At 41.9% G+C, this 21,690-nt stretch overlaps 1 protein-coding gene across 7 annotated transcripts in view; it reads right to left on the bottom strand.

Annotated features, from left to right (window-relative positions):
• EVL (Enah/Vasp-like) overlaps positions 1-21,690 on the bottom strand; it is a 131,422-nt gene that overhangs the window by 68,359 nt on the left and 41,373 nt on the right. For 6 of the 7 annotated variants that reach the window (XM_041476354.1, XM_041476357.1, XM_041476359.1 and 3 more), the window contains exon 2: positions 450-618. In XM_041476354.1, the coding sequence (XP_041332288.1) occupies positions 450-618 (169 nt within the window). Of the gene's footprint in view, positions 1-449; positions 619-9,019; positions 9,146-21,690 lie in introns of those variants that run through there. The other variant, XM_041476356.1, reaches the window with a different exon arrangement.

The following is a 21,690-nucleotide window of genomic DNA, read 5'->3' as shown; positions in this document are numbered from 1 at the left end:
TACAAGGAACTAATTGCTTATCACAGCAATGTAACAACCATACTTTGTTGTTACAGCAGTGATAACTGGACAGCAGTGCAGAACAATTGATTTTTATTTCTATTTTTAATATAGTACTAAGAACAAGTAAAAAGTAATTTGGGAGGGAGCTGAGAGCAAAACCTGCAGAGTGAATAAGACTCATTTCACAAGAAAAAATTGGGTGGGGAGCGGGGAAGAAATAACATTTAAATCTCTTTGGCATCTACCAGACATTATTTTCTCAAATAAGCAGTGATAATTTATGATATATTGTGTGTGAAAAAAATTATACAAAACTCGACTTGCTGGAGTATAACCAGACTAGTAGACACCTTGCAGGGAGCAGGAAATGTTGCATTAGGTATAGAATTGAGCTTACCAAATGAGATCAAAGGTTAATTTACAGGAAACTTGATGTAGTTACTCACTTGTTGATCCTGCAGTTTAACTCCAACTACCCTGAAGGTGTTTGTGGCCGTGTTGTGGTATATGTTGATTCTGCTGAATCCCTGCTGTCCAGGTTTGATTGGCACCCATTTCTTACTGGTATCGTCATAGACCATAACTGAAGCTCGGGCTTGGCAAATACTCTGCTCACTGGGGAGAAAAACAAAAAAATCAGGAAAGAAAACAGTGATTTTGCTGCTTATTGCTTATTACTAACAACTTCTAAAGAAAAAAAAAACACAACAGAAACTATCAGTACTACTTTCAACATATGCTTTACAAGAGATCTGCTAACCCTTTGAATGTGATCTGTTAAATTAAAGCTGACATGTTATGTGTTCACAGACTTAAAAACCTCCTGTATGCTGCTGTTTTGAACGAATAATCTATTTTATATAAAACATTAAGCCCTGAGAAATAACCTGCAACACATAAACATTATGAAAACTGTCCAACAGCATGAATGCTCTATTTATTTTATGTATCTATTGGCAAGCAAAGCCTTTTACATTTGCATGAAAACCTACCAATATTTTACAGCTTGCTGACAAAACAAACGTGACACCCACAGCTGAGTTATACATTTAAAACTGGAAGCAAGCAGATCTTGGAGCAAAAGCCATGTTAGGTAAACTGAAGAAATCAATTAAGTTAATCCAGCTGACGCCTAATACCCAGACCCGCTGACGCACTTGGAAGTCCCAGAATACATGGAGCAAAACACAGGAACACTTTTCTCCTTCATCCTAGTAGCAAAGAAAGTGGGGAAGGGGAATCCACAAACCTGGATGCATGCCAGCATTAAAGTATATTACCACTGTTTTGCATAGTATAAATAACTGTTTTTCTCCTTTATAGTCACAGAAACTCCTTAATACATTACCTCTTGTTTATTAGTCACATCCCGACTAATATACACATAGAGAAACATAATAAAACAACCCTTCAAGGGCAATAAATGCCACTGGCAAATGCTGTGACATGTCAATACAGGTCAGAATTTCAGTTCCACTCTCCTGACCCCCCAGCCACTTTTCTTATATCAGAGGAAATACAAGTTGAAGGAAAAAAATGAATCCTGCAAATTTTGGAGATGTGAGGTCTTTAAATGTAACAGGGATTTTCAACAAGCAAATAGTGCACCTTATGATGCATCTATGATTCAGTTAGTGCATCTAAATGAAACTGTGGAGATTTATGTCCTGCAAAAACTTTAAGTTTATGACTGTCCTGTTAACTTATATATACGTATATATATCTCCCTTCCTCAGCCCTAGCCATATTAAATAATTTTCGACAATTCAATAGCAAGCGGTTAATCCGCTTTGCACACAAATCCTTTTCCTCCCTCTTTGTTTGGGTTTGCCTCCCTAGCACACACACACACACACACACACAGAGGAGAAGCTCCTGGGTGATGCCAAACCATGTTGCTGCACTGCCACTGTGCCAAATTACACCACTTGTAAATTTTACCAACTGCTGCACACCCAAACCTGCCTGACCCCATCACTGTCATCATTTTAATGAAAGGGAACACATTACTTCAAGTATTAAGAGGATCTGCGTTGATTACAGCAGCAATTTTCAATCTTTTCTGACCTGTGGGTCTCAAAAAGATTTCCAAGGCAGATGTATCTCCCATGGTACACTAAAGCCTGCTGCCTCTGGCTTGTTTTGTCAATCACTTTGCACAGCCTCCAGGTAGCCCACAGACCTCCTCCAGGCTGTGAGTAAGAGCCTGGAAAGTCCTCACAGCATTTATAGAGGGAGCAATAATGCCAGCAGACATCTCTATAAAGAACAAGGTAGGAAAATTCAGAATAAATTGTATTTTTATTGGGTATTATAGAAACAGCTAAATTCTGTTACCAGAGCAATATATTCAGATCAGAAGGACAAAACATTATTTTATTTATATTGGTCAGAATTCATAAAATCCAGCCCATCCACCAGTTGCTATTGCTTTGCAAGATACCTGGAGAAAAGCTGTGCCTTTGTTGATGTGCTTACCCAGCAAACACCTCTACCTCCTGTTTTTTAAGGTAAGCTAATGTCTTGTGGCAGCTCCTCCATATCTGACACGAGCAGCTGAGGGATTTGAGCTCCTTCCAGCCTGCCTAATCCCCCAGCTGCTGCAGGAGCTGCAGCCTGGCAGCAGTGGCAGCATTGCCTGCATCCTCCAAACCTGCTGGGGGACACTCAGTCTGCCTTGGATTCACAGATGGGGAGAACGGGAGAGAAACAGACCAGCAAACAGCAGGTACACTGGATTGCCCTTGTCATATGGAAGGGCTGAAAATAATCCCCAGTGCAGTCTGGTAGGTGGATGGTGGCCACCTGCCTTTGCTAGCAGGTGTCTTGTACCACCTCCAGCTCCAGAGGTGGGGGAGCATCAGCTGCCAGAGCACAGCAATGCCCTGCCCAGGAGCCAGGGGCTCCAGGAAAAGGTTGGTCCTGGGAGAGTCACACTCAGCCAGTGTGACACCACGTCCTTCTCCTCAAGCCTTGCCAAGCACTACAAGTCCTGCTGTACACAAAATAAGCTTCATCAGAGCAGCCTAAAACCCAATACTGTCTCCATTTCAGATGAATTTTGAAATCCACATTTACCACGAGCTGCTAAATTAGTCAAAATTAATTAAATTAGCCTCACTTACAATAAAGAGACTACACCTAACCATCCAGACATGGGGGCCTTAACATGGCATTGCTCACAATGCCATGCTCAGATCCCAGGAGATACAGCAATTTTGCCTTCAGGCTTTGCTGCCACCAAAACCAGCAGCAAAGGACCTGCTGCTGCCCTGTGGCTGAAACACAGATGCAGACCTCAGGAGCAGGGTTTGATGCACGACAACCAATTGTTACTGTGACATAAAGCAACAACACATCGAGCTCGATCCCTGCTCTCCTGCAATCAATGGAAGTTTTTCATCATTCATTTAAATGGAAACAGGATTGAGCCTGTTATCTGGCCTCCAGTGAAATAACAGAAAGGAACATAAAACAGGACACCAGGGGAATCCTTTCCTGCAAAGCACTTCATCAATCTTTCAACATCCAAAATGCCTCCAGGGACCCATTGCTAGCTTGCTGTCTCCCCCTAAATGGAGTGAGACAACTCCAGGAGTTTAGTAACACTTTATCCTGAAGACTTTCTACTATTCCTATGCATAAAAGGCACAACTGTCCCACTGCTGCTTTAAGAGGCTTCTCTGAAAACAGCCCAGAAAATGTTCCCTTTATAAAGCTCACAGAGAATCTCTGTATTACTCTCTGTATATTATTTTAAACACAAATCAAGCAGAAGTGGTTTCACGAGGTCCAGCAAAATTTTTGGTTATTTTTAGGACCATACATCACTGATACTTATGTCAACTACATGTGACAGGTAATAAATGTGATTAGTAATACAATTCTGAGTAGCCACATTCCTTCTCCATGATAAGAGTTTGTTATATATTAGTATTCACATGCAAAATTATGCTTGCACACTTCTAGAACTTGCTTTATTTTCTTAATACACAAAAGTTACTGAAAATTTGGTATTGATGGAGGTCCATCAAATTTCACACATGTCACATATCAGGAATTCTCCTACTGATATTTTATTTTACATTAAAATGCATTCAGACTCATCCACCTGAGGTCCCACCATAGGTAATTATGTATAAAATATATAAAAATTGAATCATAGAGAGGTCTTAATTACAAAATTGTTCACGTTTGTGCACAACATCTACTCCAATTTGTTACATTTTACTATGGGGCAGATTAAAGACATCTTATGTAAATGTGGAGGGGAGGGAGTTCTTCCTAGGGGCCCCAAATCTTAATATTCACCCCTCTTTATCCTGAAAGCATTACATCTGTGGGATGGCAAACCTCTGCACTAGTACCATTTGTTTGACTGAAGTTAAAGAAAGTCTGCTTAATTTTGTTCACAGGTGATATCTAAAGTTGAGTGCTCATAGTTGAGATTTATAGAATATTGTTTCAATACTATAAAACTATAAATTAAGAAAAAAACTTTGCTGATAATATTGTTTGTTTCATTCTGTGTGATACATTTTGGCCCACTCACTTCCATCTCTTCTATGTAAGATTAATCTTCAAAAATCAGCAGATTGGTTAAACTGGATTGAACCATTCTTGAAAGGGTCAGCATTGACCTTTCTTGCTCAGCCCTGGTGAGAGTGGGCAGCCACTTCGAGACAGTGCTGCAGGGAAGGTGCCTTTGTCCTGGAATAACACTCTCTCCTCTTCCACCCATTCAGAACCTGAAAATGCAATTTCTTCCTGGCTTCTGGTAAGCATACAATTACCAAGATCTATAGCCAAAAAAGAGCCACAAATGGAATAGATAACACCAGGAATCTTGGGAAAATACCTGTATATTTTGTGAATTATCACATGACAAGGCGGTGGTTTGGCATTACCTAGCCCAGTGAGTTATCCAAATATACAAGCAAATAGCTCAGGCTGGAACCACAAAAGACCTGTCACAGAGAATAAACAGGAAAAAGAGAGCAAATCATAATGTTTGGAGAAGAGTCTGGCTCTGAAGGGTCTCTAAGGCCTTTCCCTCTCATTCCAGACTGAGGAAAAGTCAAGCAGCCAAGCTGCACTGTGCTCCCTCACTGACCTGTTTTCTCTACTTACACGGTTATCCTCTTATGAATAAAACTTTTCCAGAGCTTGGTACTGAGTGACTGATCCACCTCTGACCAGCAGCCCCGTGCAGAGCCTGCCATGGCACAGGGTTATCCCAGTCCTACCCTGGACCCCCTGTCCAGCACCAAACCACCCAGAGGTCACACTTCTGGGGCAATGGGAGAGGTTTAAAATGCTTTCTGCTAGAGCCAGGACAAGGTCATAGAGCTTTTGGAGGGTCACCAAATCACGGTCACAAAAGGTGTAACAAATATCCACGACCAGCTAACTTTGGGACCATACACTTAATTCTGTGGGCTTTACTCCAACATGCCAGCTGGACCTGGGCACTTCCACTATCCTTTTTATTTACAGACACAACTGTGTCCTTGGGACAGACACTCCCCTAGCATAAGCTTTTTCCCTCTGAAAGCTCCCTGATCAAAATCAAGATCTCATGCTTTGAACTGATTACAGATCTACTTTGTATCAAGCTGCTCATGATTCTTTGACCTTCAAAGATGCTCTTTTCTTCTATTCATAGAAAATGCAAATAGGTATTTATACAAGCATTTACCTTATTTTTTATTTCCAGCTCCCATACGTCCCCCCTCAATATTTTTATTGTTAATAATTAAAGTTATTTTAAACTGATCTAATCACTCTTATTGGTGTGAGAAATTGTTGACATTACTTAGTCCTTAGGCTTGCTTTACTTGAGAATGAAACCTCAGCCCAGAGAATGTGGGAGATAATGCAGGAGTCATTTAGCACATCTTACTCTACTTGTTCACTGAGTCTGCCACAGGAAGTCACATTTGTGTGGTTAAACGTGACATGCAAGAAATTGCTGATGCTGATTTAAGAAGCTGACAGAATACTCTCAATGTCAGCTTAAACAGCTAATGTACATCCAAAATCCTGTATACAGAGATGTGCAATCTGTGCAGTACAGATCTGTGTTAACTTCCAAATTAGAAAGCTACAAGTCATGTTCCTGCAGCATTTTAAAAGACTTCAAAGACTAATACATTCATTTTCTAAACATTTTAATAGCTTTCACTTTAATAAATATAATAATGACTGGGATGCACTGAAAGTGTTTCAGTAGTAACCTGAAACAATGAACATTTCTCTCTGACCACTGGATTTAGAGAACAAAAAACCTGAGAGCCCCTCTGAACACAAGACAGTCAGGCCATTTAGGCTTACACAGAGACCATAGCTGAGATCTGAGCTCGTTACAGAAAAAGGCTCTCCAGCTTTCCCACCAGAGATTCACCACCAGCCCTACTCATGGCCCCACTTCTCCTCGGGAGCCTCATTTCTCCAGCACAATGTCAGTCGTACTTGTGACTCCTGGGACCCCCTGTTTCAAAGTCTACTTCCCTCTGCAACCGAAGTTGCAGCACAGCCAGTGTCACCATCGTTCACCTTTGTCCCAGAGCCCTGAAAAACTTCCTCAAGCAATGCAGCAAGACCTCATAGTGAAAATACAGCATTTAGCCCTTGATCACACCAAAGGGCAGCCCCATGGGGGCTTTATAGCCAGAAACGTGCTTTTAGTCCTCAGCGACATGCAAATGCTTGACTCTTTTACAGCAGATATTTAAATAGTGGCAGTCACACTCTCATATATAATATGGAGGTGCCACAATGACTACCTCCAGTTGTTTTCTGAGCTCTGTTTCCTGGAATTCCCTGAAAAACCAGCCCATGGACCCAGTGGTCAGAAGTTCTCAATTTGCACTCACTCCTGGTTGCCTGCCTGTGCAGAGAAACCTACTCAACAGTGTTGCCCTTACTCCAGTCAGCCTGAAGTGAAGCCCAGTTCCCAGAGAAGCTGCTATTTTTTGGTCTCCTGCTCAGGCTTTCACATTCACCTTGCAGATCTTTTGGTGCTGGAGTTTGTCTGCACTGACGGTGGGAGATAAGCCTTTTGCATCGAGCATCTGCTGAAGTTGCCAAGCCATCACCTTTCTCCACTGTTAAATTCTATCATCTAAATATCTAATATCTAAAGTTTAATATTAAATAATTACAAGAAAAAAGTATGAAGCCACCTTCATAAGGAGCTCTCAAAAAGACTGACGCTGTTAAATAAAGTCATGACACACCTGCAAGACAAATACTTATTTTACAGAACAGGAAATGGAAATTCTGGTACCTACAGGGCTATTGAGAATAAGATGAACACCAGTTCACCTCCATAATGAAGAATATTCAAAAGTTACTTTCTATTAGGAATAAGACACTAATTTTGAATTGTCCCTTACTACATTGGCATACCCAGTGGGAACTGCCTTGTCCAGTATCTGCTGCAGATACCCACAGCAGACCTATCAGCTGGAAACCAGAGAAGAGACAGTTTATGAGGCACCCAGGTTGCACAGTAAGCCAGGAGTTTAGCAGATGAGTTGCTAAATTTGGGAACACACACAATATCCTGGCATGACCAGAGAAACTTGCATAACCTTCTGTCACCCGTCAATGCTCTTGGGCATGGGAAAAGCGAGAAAAAATACAAAAAATTATACAGTATGCAAAACATGACTGCAGTGGAACAGATACTTCACCTGGGTCTGACTGTCAGCCCAGAAGAGCTCAGTCCTCAGCACTGCCAGCCAAGGTCTGTGAGAACCCTGACCTCTTGGTGTCTGCCACGGCACTTAAATACAGCACATCTGCCAATCAGTGCAGATTTGGGGCCAGCAGAGATGCCACAGATTGATGCCTTTGTAAGCCAGCACATCTGCTTAGTTTGTGTTGCTGAGATTTTTAAACCATGCGGTGTTGTTGATTTTAACCCATCCCTCTTCTGGTAGGTTTTGCGAACTGAAGCGTAAGAATTCAAATGACTCTAAGGGGAACTCCAGTTATCAGCATCTCAGCTCAGCATGTTAAGAAAGGCTTAAAGAGATCTGCTTTGCAAAAGGCACTTCACTGAGGAAGTGGTGTGATTAAGCAAAGTGCCATTGCTGCCAGGCTATGCTCCAGGAAACTTTTCCTTCCAAGTTCCAGCAACTGACTGCTAATGGAGTCTCCTAATGGAGGAACTTCACTGCTCCATTAATGCTTTGAATCATGTAAAATTTCTTTCTGTGAAGTGGGGCTCACTTCCAGGTTTTACACACCGCCTTGAAGATACACTTTGGGAGTTGCTAAAAGTAAATATCAAGTAAATGCTTAGAAGTTCCTAAAAATGAGTCAAGTAAATGGCCTGGAGAAACACCAGGAACTCAATTAGACAAAAACAGTAAAAAAGCAACTTGACTGGATCAGGTTGCTATTAATATAAACTACTTCCCTTCCCCCTTAAATTACAGAAATAAAAGCAAGAAGTATCTAATCTTGTAAAATATGAATGATGCAAAACCTGAAACTGAACTGTCCAGTGAAAATACATGACTGAGAGCTCTCACTCATGGGCCAACCATATCTGTATTTCAGGAGAACGGTACCTTAAAAAAAGGCTTTGAAAGATCATAATCATAACTAATGACCAGCAAAGGCAGACTCGAAAATGAATAGAGGAAATCAACATAAAGATCTTTCATTAAAGCTGGCATCAATGTGCCTTGGTTTCCCTTCAGTCCCAGAAGAAATGTAAATAAACCTGTGACAATTCCCCTTGAGCTGATGGAGGCAGATCAGGAATGAAGAAGCACTCGCTTCATCAAGTCAGCTTCTCCCTCACTACCAGGGGATGCATATTAATGTAGCATTGCCATAAAAGCTTAATTACCATTTTATACAATTATAAATTATCCTACCAGGCTATAACCAAAACACAAACCTTCTGCGTTTATCACAATGCGTGCTCTCCTTCACATCCAGTCACATTAATTCTGGTCAACAAAGTCCCTGCCAACAGGCACAGCCCCCAGATACTTACGTGCCTGCCATGGAGGAGGACCTGGTCAGGCAATCCCACAGAGGTATATGCTCAAAGCCGGCACGTGTGCTCAAATCCAAACAGTCTCTTTCACCTGAGCAGAAGACAAATTTGGCAGGGAGACAAGCCAAGAGTCTCTATGAAGGCTTATAACCAAAACAGGAAAGGGAAGCGCTATTGAGAGAGCAGGAGGGCAGGAAGTAACACTTATACAGCAGGGGCGGGGAAGGGACTTTAAAGAAGAAATGTATTATTTCTTATAGCTGATTTGCTGAGCAAAAGTACAAACAATATAGATTAAGATTAGATGTGCCATTGTTGCCTCATTGGAGGCATGGATATTACAAACTTTTCGCGCATTTTCTCAAGGCACAGGTTCGCTGTCCAAGAAAAAGCAAAAGCAAATAAAGCTCAAACCCAGAAAAAAAAAAAATGCTGTTATTCATTTATGGCATGGGCGTTTACACAATGTAGAACCAAACCCAGGGGCCCTGGTGGCACCAAGGGCCCTGCACTGCCTGGCAGCCAACTTGGCATCCTGCTGAGGTCCAGCTCCAGCCCAGAACTTTAACTGGCACAGCACAGTGCAAATTGTATCTCTCTCACCTACTCGGATCCTTTTGCACATCTGCTCAAGTGGAGCTGGAGCAGAGGATGCAGGGTGCAGACACCAGGTAACTTCCCAAAGCACCCCACAAACTGCAGAGCTTCTCAGCTCTTGAAGAACTGCTGGAAACACAGTCAGAAGCCATGATTTTACCATGGAGGCACAGACTTCTCTGGGAGTCAGCATCAGAGGCTCTGAACTCTCTGCTAATGAGAGCAAAACCTTCAGAGCCCTGAGGAGACCTGTCCTCAGGAGATCACATGATTCCTGACATCCTTGTCGTGCTTTCAGAGTGCAACATACAGTTGTAAAACCTTAGATCCCTGCTTAATATAGCAAAAAGAGATGTGTAAGAAATAAGCTGAATTTGCAAGGCACACGAGCTACACAAACCCTTCAGTGCAGGTTCTGCTGGGCAGCAAGGGCTGCAAACACTGCTCCACCTAAGCAGGGGAGCAGAGCGCTTTTCACCTTCACTGTTTTTCCTGTTACAAGAGATTACTCTCATGGTCCAACTGAAAGACCTACAGGAAGTACTGCTGAAATGGCACCTAGTGAAAACATGGGTGTCAAAATCTGGCTGCTCTCACAGCCGGTAGTACATCGCCTGTTCAGTTGCTGCTTCCAGTTCCTCTGCAGAAAATCTCTGTATGACTGAAGAGTTTCAGGTTTCCGATAGGGGAGTTTAAAAGCCAACAAGAATTAAAGTTCTCACTGACATTTAAGCACAGCTTTTTCTGTAGTGCTTTTGTTTTTCTCTCTTTTTATTTCTTTCCGTTTAATGAAGCATTTTATTATCACTTGGGATTTCAATTTGGCTGCATTTTCCTGATACTACATCCTTTTGCTTTGAGATCTGTGTGGATGTTGGGCACTACCTTGTTTCACTCAAAAAATCGCGCTTTTCATGAATTTAAAATTTTTCAAGTGGCAGTTCCTCTGTATAGCTCATGTGTTGCTTAGACAATAATTGTAGAGTTAGTCAGTGCAAATAGTACTTTACTGCATGTATTAGAAAAGGACATAACCTGAAAAATGCATCTCCAAGTATGTACAGACACAAATCACTAATGGCCCAGATCAGCCACGCTGGCTCCACTGTTCTAGGCAGAAGGATGCAGGAAGGTGAACTAAGCAAAGACCTGAGGAGCCTTTTAATTTCTCTGATGTGTCTGAGGTAGATATGGTCACTGATTTGGGGGAAAGGAGACAGCATTTATGAGGTAGAATAGTTTCCCTGGTAAACCAAGAAGATATTACCCTCCTTACACACAACTATCAGCTGCAATAATATCAGCTAGAAAACTCTGGTTTTAAAGATTTGGTTCTCCTGAACAAACACCTTTGAGCACACCTGGAAACTCCCAACCTCCCCCCTCCTGCTGGCACTGTGCATGCTGAAGGCACAGCAGAGAGCAGGTCACTACTGACGCATCCAGTGTCACCCTAGGAAACAGTGACAGTGAGTAGGACAAAGCCCAGGGCTGCCTTTCTATGCCCCTGTCATAAGCCAAATTAATTTCACTAAGCACCACAGCATACATTCCAGCAGAAGTGCCTCTAATCACCTCTTTGCATTGCTAAAATGCCTCCATGGCCCTGGACTAGAAAGGGAGCACTTAGAAGGACACAGCACTCTGTGACAAATGACACATAAGACCGAGTAGCTGACTTCTATCCAGTCCTCACAAAGAACCATATGCTGGATAAACAGATTATTTCAGTCATGTGTTGAGATCTGTGTGAGCAGATCAGGATTCCTAAACACAGAAGTGAGGCTTTAGTTGCAATTAAGTGAATATTCCCATAGGTTTGCAAGCAGCACGTCTGCTGGCCATGTACTCAGCTTTCATGTTCCAAACACTCCCAAGTCTTGGATTTGCTTTCTTTTGCAGAGTTTCATGACCAGATGAATCGTGATTTGTATAAGACAATAATGTTATGTATTTTTAATCCTTAGAGCTGAGCCAGAAAGGTGAGTGCCTCAGCCTCAAAATGACTCATCTCCAAGCACAAAATCCAGGCTATTTTTAAGAATGAAGTGAAGCACTGTAGAATGTGTTGCTTATACTATTTAAAAAATAAGAGTCACAATCATAATATAAACTGTACCCACTTAAGAGTTATTTGAAGGTAAACATGATTAAAATATTTTTTTTCTTAATAAGCATGTTTCGGACCTTCCAAATAACTATTTATACTTATATTTCTGTTGGGTTTAGTTCTGTGTTATCCTCAAAAAGGCAACATGTTATATTGCACAAATTTCAAAATTTGCATATGGCAAGTCTTTCATGTAACGATTTCATGATTAAGAAATCTGGAAGTTCCCACTGAAACGGTACACTCAAATTTCATAAACTACAAGACAGTTTCATGAATATATGCACAAATGATATGCAACAGCATATAAAATATGCAGTTATATATTCAGATTTGTAAATCTAATTTCACAGCTGTTAATAGTCTTTGAATGTAAGACATTTTTTCATACACTGAGATTTGCAAGTATTAAACATGCTGATGAGGCAAAAAAAATTCCTTGTCCTCAGAAAGTTTAACCCTCTGTGTTAATATATGCTCTTGCTCTCTCAAATCACTGTTTTTTCCCATGCTCCCCACTCATTTGAAAGGAGCACGAGAGAAACCAGACTTTAACTATTAGCAGAGTTAAAAATGTGCAGTGAGGTGAGATACCAGCTGCCACTTTCAACAGCAAAACAATTGATCCTGCACTGAGCATATTTTACAAATCAGTCTTTTTGGGGATATTAATTTAGGATGCAACCCAATCACTGCTGAGGTGCAAGGAAGTCTTTCCATGGACTTAAGAGGGAGTAGATTTAGCCCTTTGTATAGATCCACTCAAGTACTGATAAATAAACATATGGCAGGGAAAAAAAAATCTTTTAAAGGCCACAAGTTATGCAGGATTTGGGAAGCCCTATCTTTTCCTTCTGGGAAGCCCCTGGCTCTCAAGTCATGCATTGCCCTTTGCTAAGATGATTTCATCTCACCCTCTCTCCACAGAGGGAACAGCCAGGACTCACCTGCTTCCAGGGGGATGCTTGGGCTGATGCAAACAGCTTAGGTATTGCCTTAAGGAAATAACCATGTTGCAAAGAATTAACTCCGTGGCTGCCTTCAATTTTCCTCTCTGTAAACTGTGATGAGCAGTGGGCAGTAAGCCCAGACCCCACGGTAAGCTGCATGGAACAAGTTACAGACCATATGGAGAGAAGTAAACTGCCACTTCATACACAGGGTATCTATAATGCTTTTTTGCTTGAGTCAGCTAATTGCACATCCGCAAATCAGCACATTTATAACAAATGGAGCATTATGATATCATGGGAAATCTATTGAATATGATCAAAGTCTGCCAGGAAAAGTTCCCCTGAAATTATGAAAGTACTTAAGAGTCCTGAGTGCTGGGGACATTTTACAGTCCTTATTAAACAAACATTCTCCCATTGTTTCATGGCAGCTGGTGGTACCAAGGGCTGTATCTTCCAAGGCTCCATGTCAGCAGTCTCACTGCAGCACGGGCGTCTCCCTGCTGCAGGCAGAAGGCACCTCTGTGTGCCTATAGTTCTACCTATAGTTAGAACAAGCCCCACCAGCCAGACCTGCTCCAGTGCAGCCAAAGAACAGCTACTGCTCCCAGCAGTACCTCAGCCCAGGTATACCATCTCCTTTCTTTTCCAGAAGCTGAGATTTACAGTGTTGCAAACCCCCTCCTGCACTGCAGATTTTAAGGGGTGTGCTTAGCTTTTCCACATAACTTTTTTTTATGTTAAAGTTTAGCAATGCCCTTGATCTAAAGAGCCATTAGAGATAGTCTGAGTGTAAATATAAACTTACTTGGGGTATCAGCTGAAAAACACTCTCATATTTATGTCACCAAGCACATGCTATTCCCTAGTATTGCTCCACAGATGATGTATTTTCACCTTCAGCTTGCATTTCTTCTTAAACTTTAGTAAACATGATGAGTGGCTTCAGCAGCTGTTGGCAGTGGTCCTTTCAACTGCCTACATTACTTTTTTGTAGCTCTTGACTATGGGGTGGTCATGTAATTTTCTGGGGTTTGTATTTGAACAAGAAATGCCAACTTCACAATAGTCCTAAAGGAAGACCAGGAGCTTCTCACTCAAAACTAGCTCTGCCTCAATTCTGGTACTTCCCTTAGCTATTTAATGCTATCCACCAGTAAGAAATGCAATTCAAGCATGGTGTTTTACTGAACAGATGAGATACTTGTATCATGAGACACCCCTATCACACGTGGTTGGCACCATAAGCCCTGGAAGGGTTTCTGTCACAAGCCTTTCAGAGGCACAGGGGTGGGTGAGGTACAGCATAGCAGGTGTGAACATAAGGAGAGGTTTTCTGATGTAAGGGATGCTGGAGTAAAGAAAAAGCATGTAAACACAGGCCAAGAGACTGGAGGGGAAGCAGCTGCCCAAAAAACTATCAGAAATCACACAAAACTGTATTTTTATCACTTGCAGTTCTCTAAAGGCACATGACTGTCTGACGTTCAGGTCATATATTTGATATTCATTGGGAAAGCACTTTTCAAGACAGCAACCCCATCCCTAAAAAGTTAGGGGTCAAAGTGAAGGCTGTGCAGGCTCTAGAAGGCTAGGTTCACACCAAGATGAAGAATGCCTGGCCTTGTTTCTAGCCTTGTTTCTGATATTTATGTTTCCTGGAATAGGACAGGTTGGAAATAATAGCTGACTTATAGGCACAGGGAAACTTCAGCTTGCAGAAGGATCCCTGAAGGTGGAATGGGTACAGTCAGCAGTTTTTCATGTCAATTCACTGCACCTTTCACTGCCATGTAACACGAGGTGCACACATGCAGGGAAGCTCTGTCCTTTAAAAGCATCCATATTCCTTCCCCATTTTTTCATGTCTTAGAATAATGCCTTATAGCATTTAACAGGGTACTGAGGTAGTTTTGCATGAATCAATACTTGCTCTATCCTTGCTGAAGTTGGTGGCAAAATTCCGATTAGCAATTAGCCATTCCAGCTGCAGCAGCAATTTATCTTTTATATCATCTGTGTCATCAGTTAGGCAGTAGAACAAGGTAAATTATACTGGTCTGTTGAAGCCCCATCTTAAATCCAGTGTTTGCAGTGACGGACAATGAATGTGGCCCTGATATTTGCAGATATACTTTGGCTGGGAAAAATAACAAATCATTGCTGGGCCCAAACAATAAGCTGCACAACTGAGTCACAGCGTCAATTTAGATTAAATATCTTTAGTCTGATAAAAAGTGAACATTGCAGATCTGACTGTTTGCAGTGTTTCATCATGGAAAAGGTGAAACCCTCTTCAAGGTGGGCATAAAACAGCACCAAGTGTCAATTAACTCTACGCAAAAATCCATATTAATTGTGGCAATCAGGAAGGTGGGAGGATGTCTCCTAAATTTCACAAGAATAATTTCCAGATTATTTTAGTAAAAATAAACACAAGGACAGCTAGCAAATGGAGATGTGTAGTATGCAAATCCTTCTTCCAAAACTACTGACAACACTTATTAAAACAAGCCCCTTCTTTTCCCCCTTTCTCTCTTTCGATTATTTATTGGCAAAGATTTTTCCCATTGCCTGGCTGATAAAAAGATTTTCTGAGTGCCAGAACTGAAAGAGGATCCCTGAGCACATTTGTGCACCAAACTTGTTTGTGCACAGTGTTTGTCAAATAATAGCAGAAGTATTCTTGGTTTACCAGGATTTTATCCGTTTTCTCCTAGCAACCTTCCTCCCTTATCTTGTCCAAAATTATTTTCTTGACTGTGTTATGTCCTCTGTGACTTTCCCATCACCATGCAGGGACACCACAAAGTGCCACTTCTCAGGAGCTGGGCATCTACTAACCAGGTGCAAGTTGGCAGCGAATTGCTGCTCAACCTGACTGTGCCCTGCCTTCACCTCACACAGGACACCAGACTGAAACCCTCTCCTCTCCATCCACTTGGTGAGTGTCAGAAACCAGCGACTTTCATTCCCCACTCAAACTAGGCTGACACTTCTGAATCTGCTGGTCAGCAACTGGGAAGGTGGTAGAGAGAAGGAAGAGGATGGGCAGACAGAGAAGTGAAGCAACTGCATAAAACTTATTTTCTTAGAAGAGGAAACCAAAGACAGGTCAGTAGGGAGGGTCTCCCAAAGAATTGCTGCTCACCTCGACTGGTACCCTCACCAGTTTGTCCATCTGATGACCACCAAACCCTCCACAATGGCATGCACAGTTCCTTTCAAAATCAGCATCAGAATTATAGACTTTTTCCAAAAGTACAACTTTCTAGTCACCTGGCATTTTTTTATCTAAAACATATAGGGGTTTTGTCAGCACTTCAGATTTGTCAAAAGATAACCCTTCCATCCAAAGCTTAACAAAAAACTTTAGTCCTTGAGCCATTACACAGAGTGGGAGTGTTCAACAGCCTCTGTCTGTGTCAAGACATGCTTTTCATAATAATACCCTGGCTTTATTATAACAGGACTGAAATCTTTAAAACTGTCTTTTTGCATTACTGATACAATGTTTTGGGGAAAAATTTAAAAGAGAAATTAAAATCCCTCACAAGTCGACAAATTACAGAAAGGTCAGGTAAGAGAAAGGATACAGAGAAGGGGAAAAGTTTCAGTAGTAACTCAGCCTGCTGTTCCTTCTAATGGCTTTTTGAACCTTCTACAGCTCTACCATCTCCCAAGACCACAATTCAAACTGAGGTAAGGTCATGGAGGATTTCTAGGGAGTAAGATAACACCTGCAGTGCATCTTCCATTGGACCAGTGTTAAGGCAGCCCAGCCTCAACAGCAATGCTAACAACCACAGCCAAGTGGGATCAAAAGGCAAATTCAAGTACATCAACCATTATTTCTCAGACCCAACAAGAATATGGAAAGCAACCTTCAAAGCCACATTATGATTAAATTATTAATTAAAAAACCCCAAAGCAGCACAAGAGTTTTGAAAGATTTAATAAATTGCCATAGCCTTGGAAGTCTTGCCCTACATCATGCTCTGGCTTCTCCCTAGGCCCCAAAGGGCTCATCAAAATCAAGAGCAATACAGAACCCTTCAGTCAGTTCACAGCAGTATCCCTCACAGTGAACTTTATAACTGGTGTGTTATCAGCTGAGCAATGTCGCAGTATTATTTGGTCTGCTGAAACCAACTCCCCAAAGTGCAAACAGAATAGAAACCAGGCAAAGCTCTCAACTGTCTCTTGGGCTGCACACTCAGTTTAGGCAGCTGCAGCTTAGTGGATAAAACACTGACCTCCAAGAGCCTCAGTCAAATCCAGCTCATGCTCCCGTGAAGGGCACTGGAACTGGGTTAGGGAGCATAAGCTTCAAAAAAAACATTTTTCTTAGAACTGACTGCATTTTTTGCCATGAACATTTCTTCAATATTTCTGCCTTTGTTGCCTGTCTCATCTCTTTCTGCTTGGGCTTACTGGCTTCTAACACCAAGACCATGGTCCTTATTCACTTGATAATACAACCACAGCTGAAAATCAGACCATGGATTTGGGAAGCACTCCCCTGAAATACATGATAAGCGAAAATAGAACTTCCCTGCCTCACACTGATGGTAATGTGGCCTACACAGGGAATGGTTTCCAGCTCCCAGCTTGGTGTTACATAGCCAGTGGACTCTTTATCACTTGCCTGGTTTTCCATCCCTTCCCACATGTTTTCTGGATAGAGTTGTTTTGCTCTTCAGTACCCATCCCACCTACCCCAGAATGAGAGAAAAGAGAAAATAGGATAAAGCAAGAGCTATGAAATGATGTGCCAACACAGCCAGATACCTCGTTCCTCTTGGTTTTTCACTTCCACTGACACTTAGAGTTAGGTTCACACCATTTAAAAATGAGAATAAGAATAAAACATGCTGATAAAGAGGTTTTCTATATTTTCTTTCTATGGAGACTCTCTTGGTCTGTGCCGTGCCTGAAGCACTGTGCACACTGTTGCCACGCTCAGTGCCCAGCTCTGATTTTGGAGTCTCAAGGCACTGCAGTTTTTAATAGAACCCCTCCAGAAAACAGGCAGAATACTTCTCACTCTGCAGCATGCACATCTGCACTCACCAAACTGGCTCTGGGACCCAACACTCCCTGCTACATCAGTGTCACACTTCCTGTGTTAGCTGATGCTGAGTCAACTAAATAGCCCCTGGAGGAGCATAAGGTTCAGAAAACATAGGGGCTTGTTGCAAATTCCATTTTAGTGGTGTATTTCATTCTATTCTATTCTATTCTATTCTATTCTATTCTATTCTATTTGCACCTATTCAAGACAGTTTTGGGATCAGTACTTTCAAACTTAGCATCACCACAGGGTGATCTCAGTCAGATGCCAAAAAGAAGACTCATGCTTTAAATGTGTCTGTGTTTCCCTTAGGCCTCAGACATTATGCAAGATGGAGTTCAGTGGATGGAGCCCCCTTGTCCTGGGCAGCAGAAACCACGGGCAGAGCTCTGCCCATGGCTGGAAGCAGTGTGGTACCTTCCTTGCAGTGTGGTACCTTCCTTGCCACAGCAGCACTTGCAGGTCCAAAGAGGGGAGGCAGATCATGGTTTTATCAGAAGCAATTAATAGTGGCCTCTTGATTTAACTGGTTGCATAACCATACAGAGGAAAAGGGAGTGTGATGCAGACCCTTGGAGGGCTCTTGGGAGCCTCCTCTGCTGGAATGGAAACTTTCTGAAACCAGAGGATGAGGGCAGAGTCCCTCTGTAGAGCCATGACATCAAAAAGCCAGGAAGCAGAGGGCTGCCTGAATGACTGGAGAGGGGGTTGATTCTGGAATGAATGAGAGGGGGTTTGTAGACTTAGATTAGATTTTTCTTCACTTTTTCATCTGTACATTTTATAAACACTTGCAATTCTATCATCCACTTCAGTTGTTACAAATAAGTACCTTCACTTACATTTTGACATAACCCAGCTTGAGACAAGGTTAGTTTCCAGGTGCCACACTAATATTACAGTGCTCCTCAAGCTAAATTACAGCTCTGTTTATAACTGTGAAGCTTTAATGAGCACCCAGCTCATTATAATAAAGCATAACACAGCGTGCAATGAAGTGTGCCTTCAGAGACACTGCGTGGAGCTGTGTGAGAGCCAGCACTGCAGGGTGAGGAGAGAGAGGAATGCTTCCTGCTGAGCAGGGTTACCAGCAAATACCAGGGTACAGCCAGCGTGGCTGACAGCGTATGTTCAGTGTGAAACCTGTGGAGATTCAGGTTTCCAAAACAGCAGAGCTCCCCGCTCATTCCTAAAGCCAACTTGGTGGCCATCCGTGACCCTCTCTGTGCCTCCTTTGTTCAGGGGAACAGAGAGCATCAATTTGACCAAGAGTCAGGGCAGCCCTCAGGAAATACTTGTACCAAGTCAATAGCAGCCAAACTATTATGCAAACTAAGAAACTTATATTTATGTATGATCTTCATATTAAACCGTTTTATGCACACACAACAGTCAAAATTATTTCATGCTTTTCATCTGCAATGTTATGGTGCACATTTAAGGACATTCTTATTCTGGAGAAGAAAAGAGGAAATAGTATGCCTTAGTCTTTCAGTTTATATTCAGTATGAAGTGGAAAAACTAATTGAAAGTCATTAATTCATAGGTCTGTGATGCAGTAATGAAAACAAATTAAGCCCAAGTCCGTTATTTCAGTTTCATTTGGTTTTCAGCAGTAAGACTGGGATTTCTAAATATGTTAGGTAACACTCTAAAATCCAACAGAGACTTGGCACCTGGTATCTTGTATCTGAGCTTCATTATAGGAGCAGTGTTTATGTTGGATGTGTGTTGGATGGTTTAATTCCAGCCTACTGAAGAGCAGCCTCCAGGTCATAGATCTGCTGCAGCTAATTTGGCAGAAGCAGCACTGTCTCTTCAGAGAAGGACAACATAAATCTGCGAACACAGCTTCTGTCTGGGGTAATGAACAGCTTTAATTTCCTGCAGAATGACAGTTACTGAGCAAATGTAAAAAAAAACCCAAACCAAACCAACAAACAATAACAACAACAACAACAACAACAACAAACACCAAAAAAAAATAAAAACAAAAAAAACCAAAGAGCCATGGTAGTAAAGCACAGATCCTCCAACACAAAATCTCCAGAGCTTCAACACCCCTGAGATGTCAGTGCTGTGCTGAGGGCACAGCAGAGAGAAGAGACTTTTTTCTCTCTTTTTTCTCTGCAACACTGCAAGCATTTTCAGCCATTTCAGGTTTCCACCTACCAACTAAATGTGATGAACCTTCTCCCCTCTAGTTAAAAGCATGTTTCAGCACCTTGCAGGGGTGTTCAGGAGGTGGTTTCCTTTCCCAGATAACCCTGGGAGAGGCAAAGCAGTTGAGCAGTGCTTTTGGCAGGCAGCAGTGGGAAGGCAGCAGGCAGAGCCCTCCACATCATTCTGTTGTAGAGGAAGCAGAATATTCCAGCCCATACCCCAGGGACCAATTACAGGCAGTTCCTTGGACAGGGCAGCCCCAGACAAACAAGAGATGCCCACCAGTGCCCACCAGTGCCACAAGGCTTTGGGCACGCTGTGTGCTCAGGGTGGGTTCAAGGATGGGTGATGGAACACTGCCCTTTATGCTCTCCATGTGCTTCAGGTTTGCTGGAGGGCAGAGGCAATGAATATTTCATCTGTAAGGAGTCACTGACACCACCCTGGTCTGTCAGTTGGCGCATGGCATTGTAGGGAAACGGGCAGGAGAAAGGAAGCACAAGTGGCTATGCCAAATGCTAACGAGAACAAAAGACAGAGAAACAATACCCAAAGCTTTTCCTGTCCATCTTTGCTTGGCCCTGTTCTTCAACATGCTCGTCTCTGAGGAGGAAAGATTGCTGTGATCTCCTCTCTACTGCTGGCACTCTCCTTCCAGAGAAACAGCTAGCTGAATTAAAGCATACACAGTAGCTCATGCCAGTGTTAGCTTATTTGACTATTAATTACTCTAAGGAAAAATCCTGCTGTTCTGAAATCTGAGAATTTCCACTGGAGACTCACCAACTACTTATCCTTTTTGTGGATTTCAAGATCACAGAGACCAAAAATGTTATATAAAAAAATCAGTTAATTAAAATATATTTAAACAAAATTTAAAATATTTTTTTAAAAATTAAAATAAAAATGTTAAGCTCATAGTCTATTTTAAAATATTTTTCTACGTATTTCCATAAGGTAATTTCAGTTTTGTGAGATGCATATTGCATTGGAAGAGATGCAATCAAAGACATCAGAAAAACAAATGGGATGATCTGTAAATACCAATCATATTTTTTGGATATTCAAGACAGACAACACTATTTTCTTGATCTAAAATGGAAGATTTATCATTATGCTAAAATTATGCTAAATCCTAATTAAAAACGAATCAGAAGAGGCAAAACCGAACTGGTGCCTCCAGCAGAGAACCCAAACAAAGATGATGGCAATTTTTCTTTGCATCAGTTTTAAGGGATAACACTGTGTTTCTCTACTTTTATAACCTTCTACAACTTACAGTACTATTATAATTTAAACTCTCTGGAAGCCTACACTTGTGTTTGAATAAAACTAAAGCAATGCGCTCTGGCACACAGGCCAGACCTGCGGCCAGCTGGGATTGCTGGGGCAGGTTTGCTTTGCCACTCAGGCAGAGGCTGAATCAGTGGAGGGACAATCTCTTCTGTGTACTTCCCTTTCTGCAGTCAGCAAAAATGCCCCTCTCTGAAAACAGTGTTTGTAGTTTGCCACAGGATAAAACAAACCCCAGAAACATAAATCAAGCTTAACAAAGGAGCTTCTTCTTAACATGGCTAATGGCTCGGGTTCCTCCACAGACAAAGACACTGTTTGACCTACTGCTCTAATTAGAGGAGTAGTGATGTTGACATTTGTGTTGTATAAAGCAGACATGCTAACAGCCAGAGGGAAAGCTGTCAGTGCCTCTAAAGATCACAGCATTCATGCCATGCACGATTCAGCCTTTAAATATTCAAATAATCAATTCAAT

The sequence above is a fragment of the Pyrgilauda ruficollis genome, unplaced genomic scaffold (assembly GCF_017590135.1).
Source record: "Pyrgilauda ruficollis isolate IOZ18807 unplaced genomic scaffold, ASM1759013v1 scaffold38, whole genome shotgun sequence".
In the NCBI taxonomy this organism is placed as follows: domain Eukaryota; kingdom Metazoa; phylum Chordata; class Aves; order Passeriformes; family Passeridae; genus Pyrgilauda; species Pyrgilauda ruficollis.
This window is presented reverse-complemented; position numbering and strand designations above follow the sequence as displayed.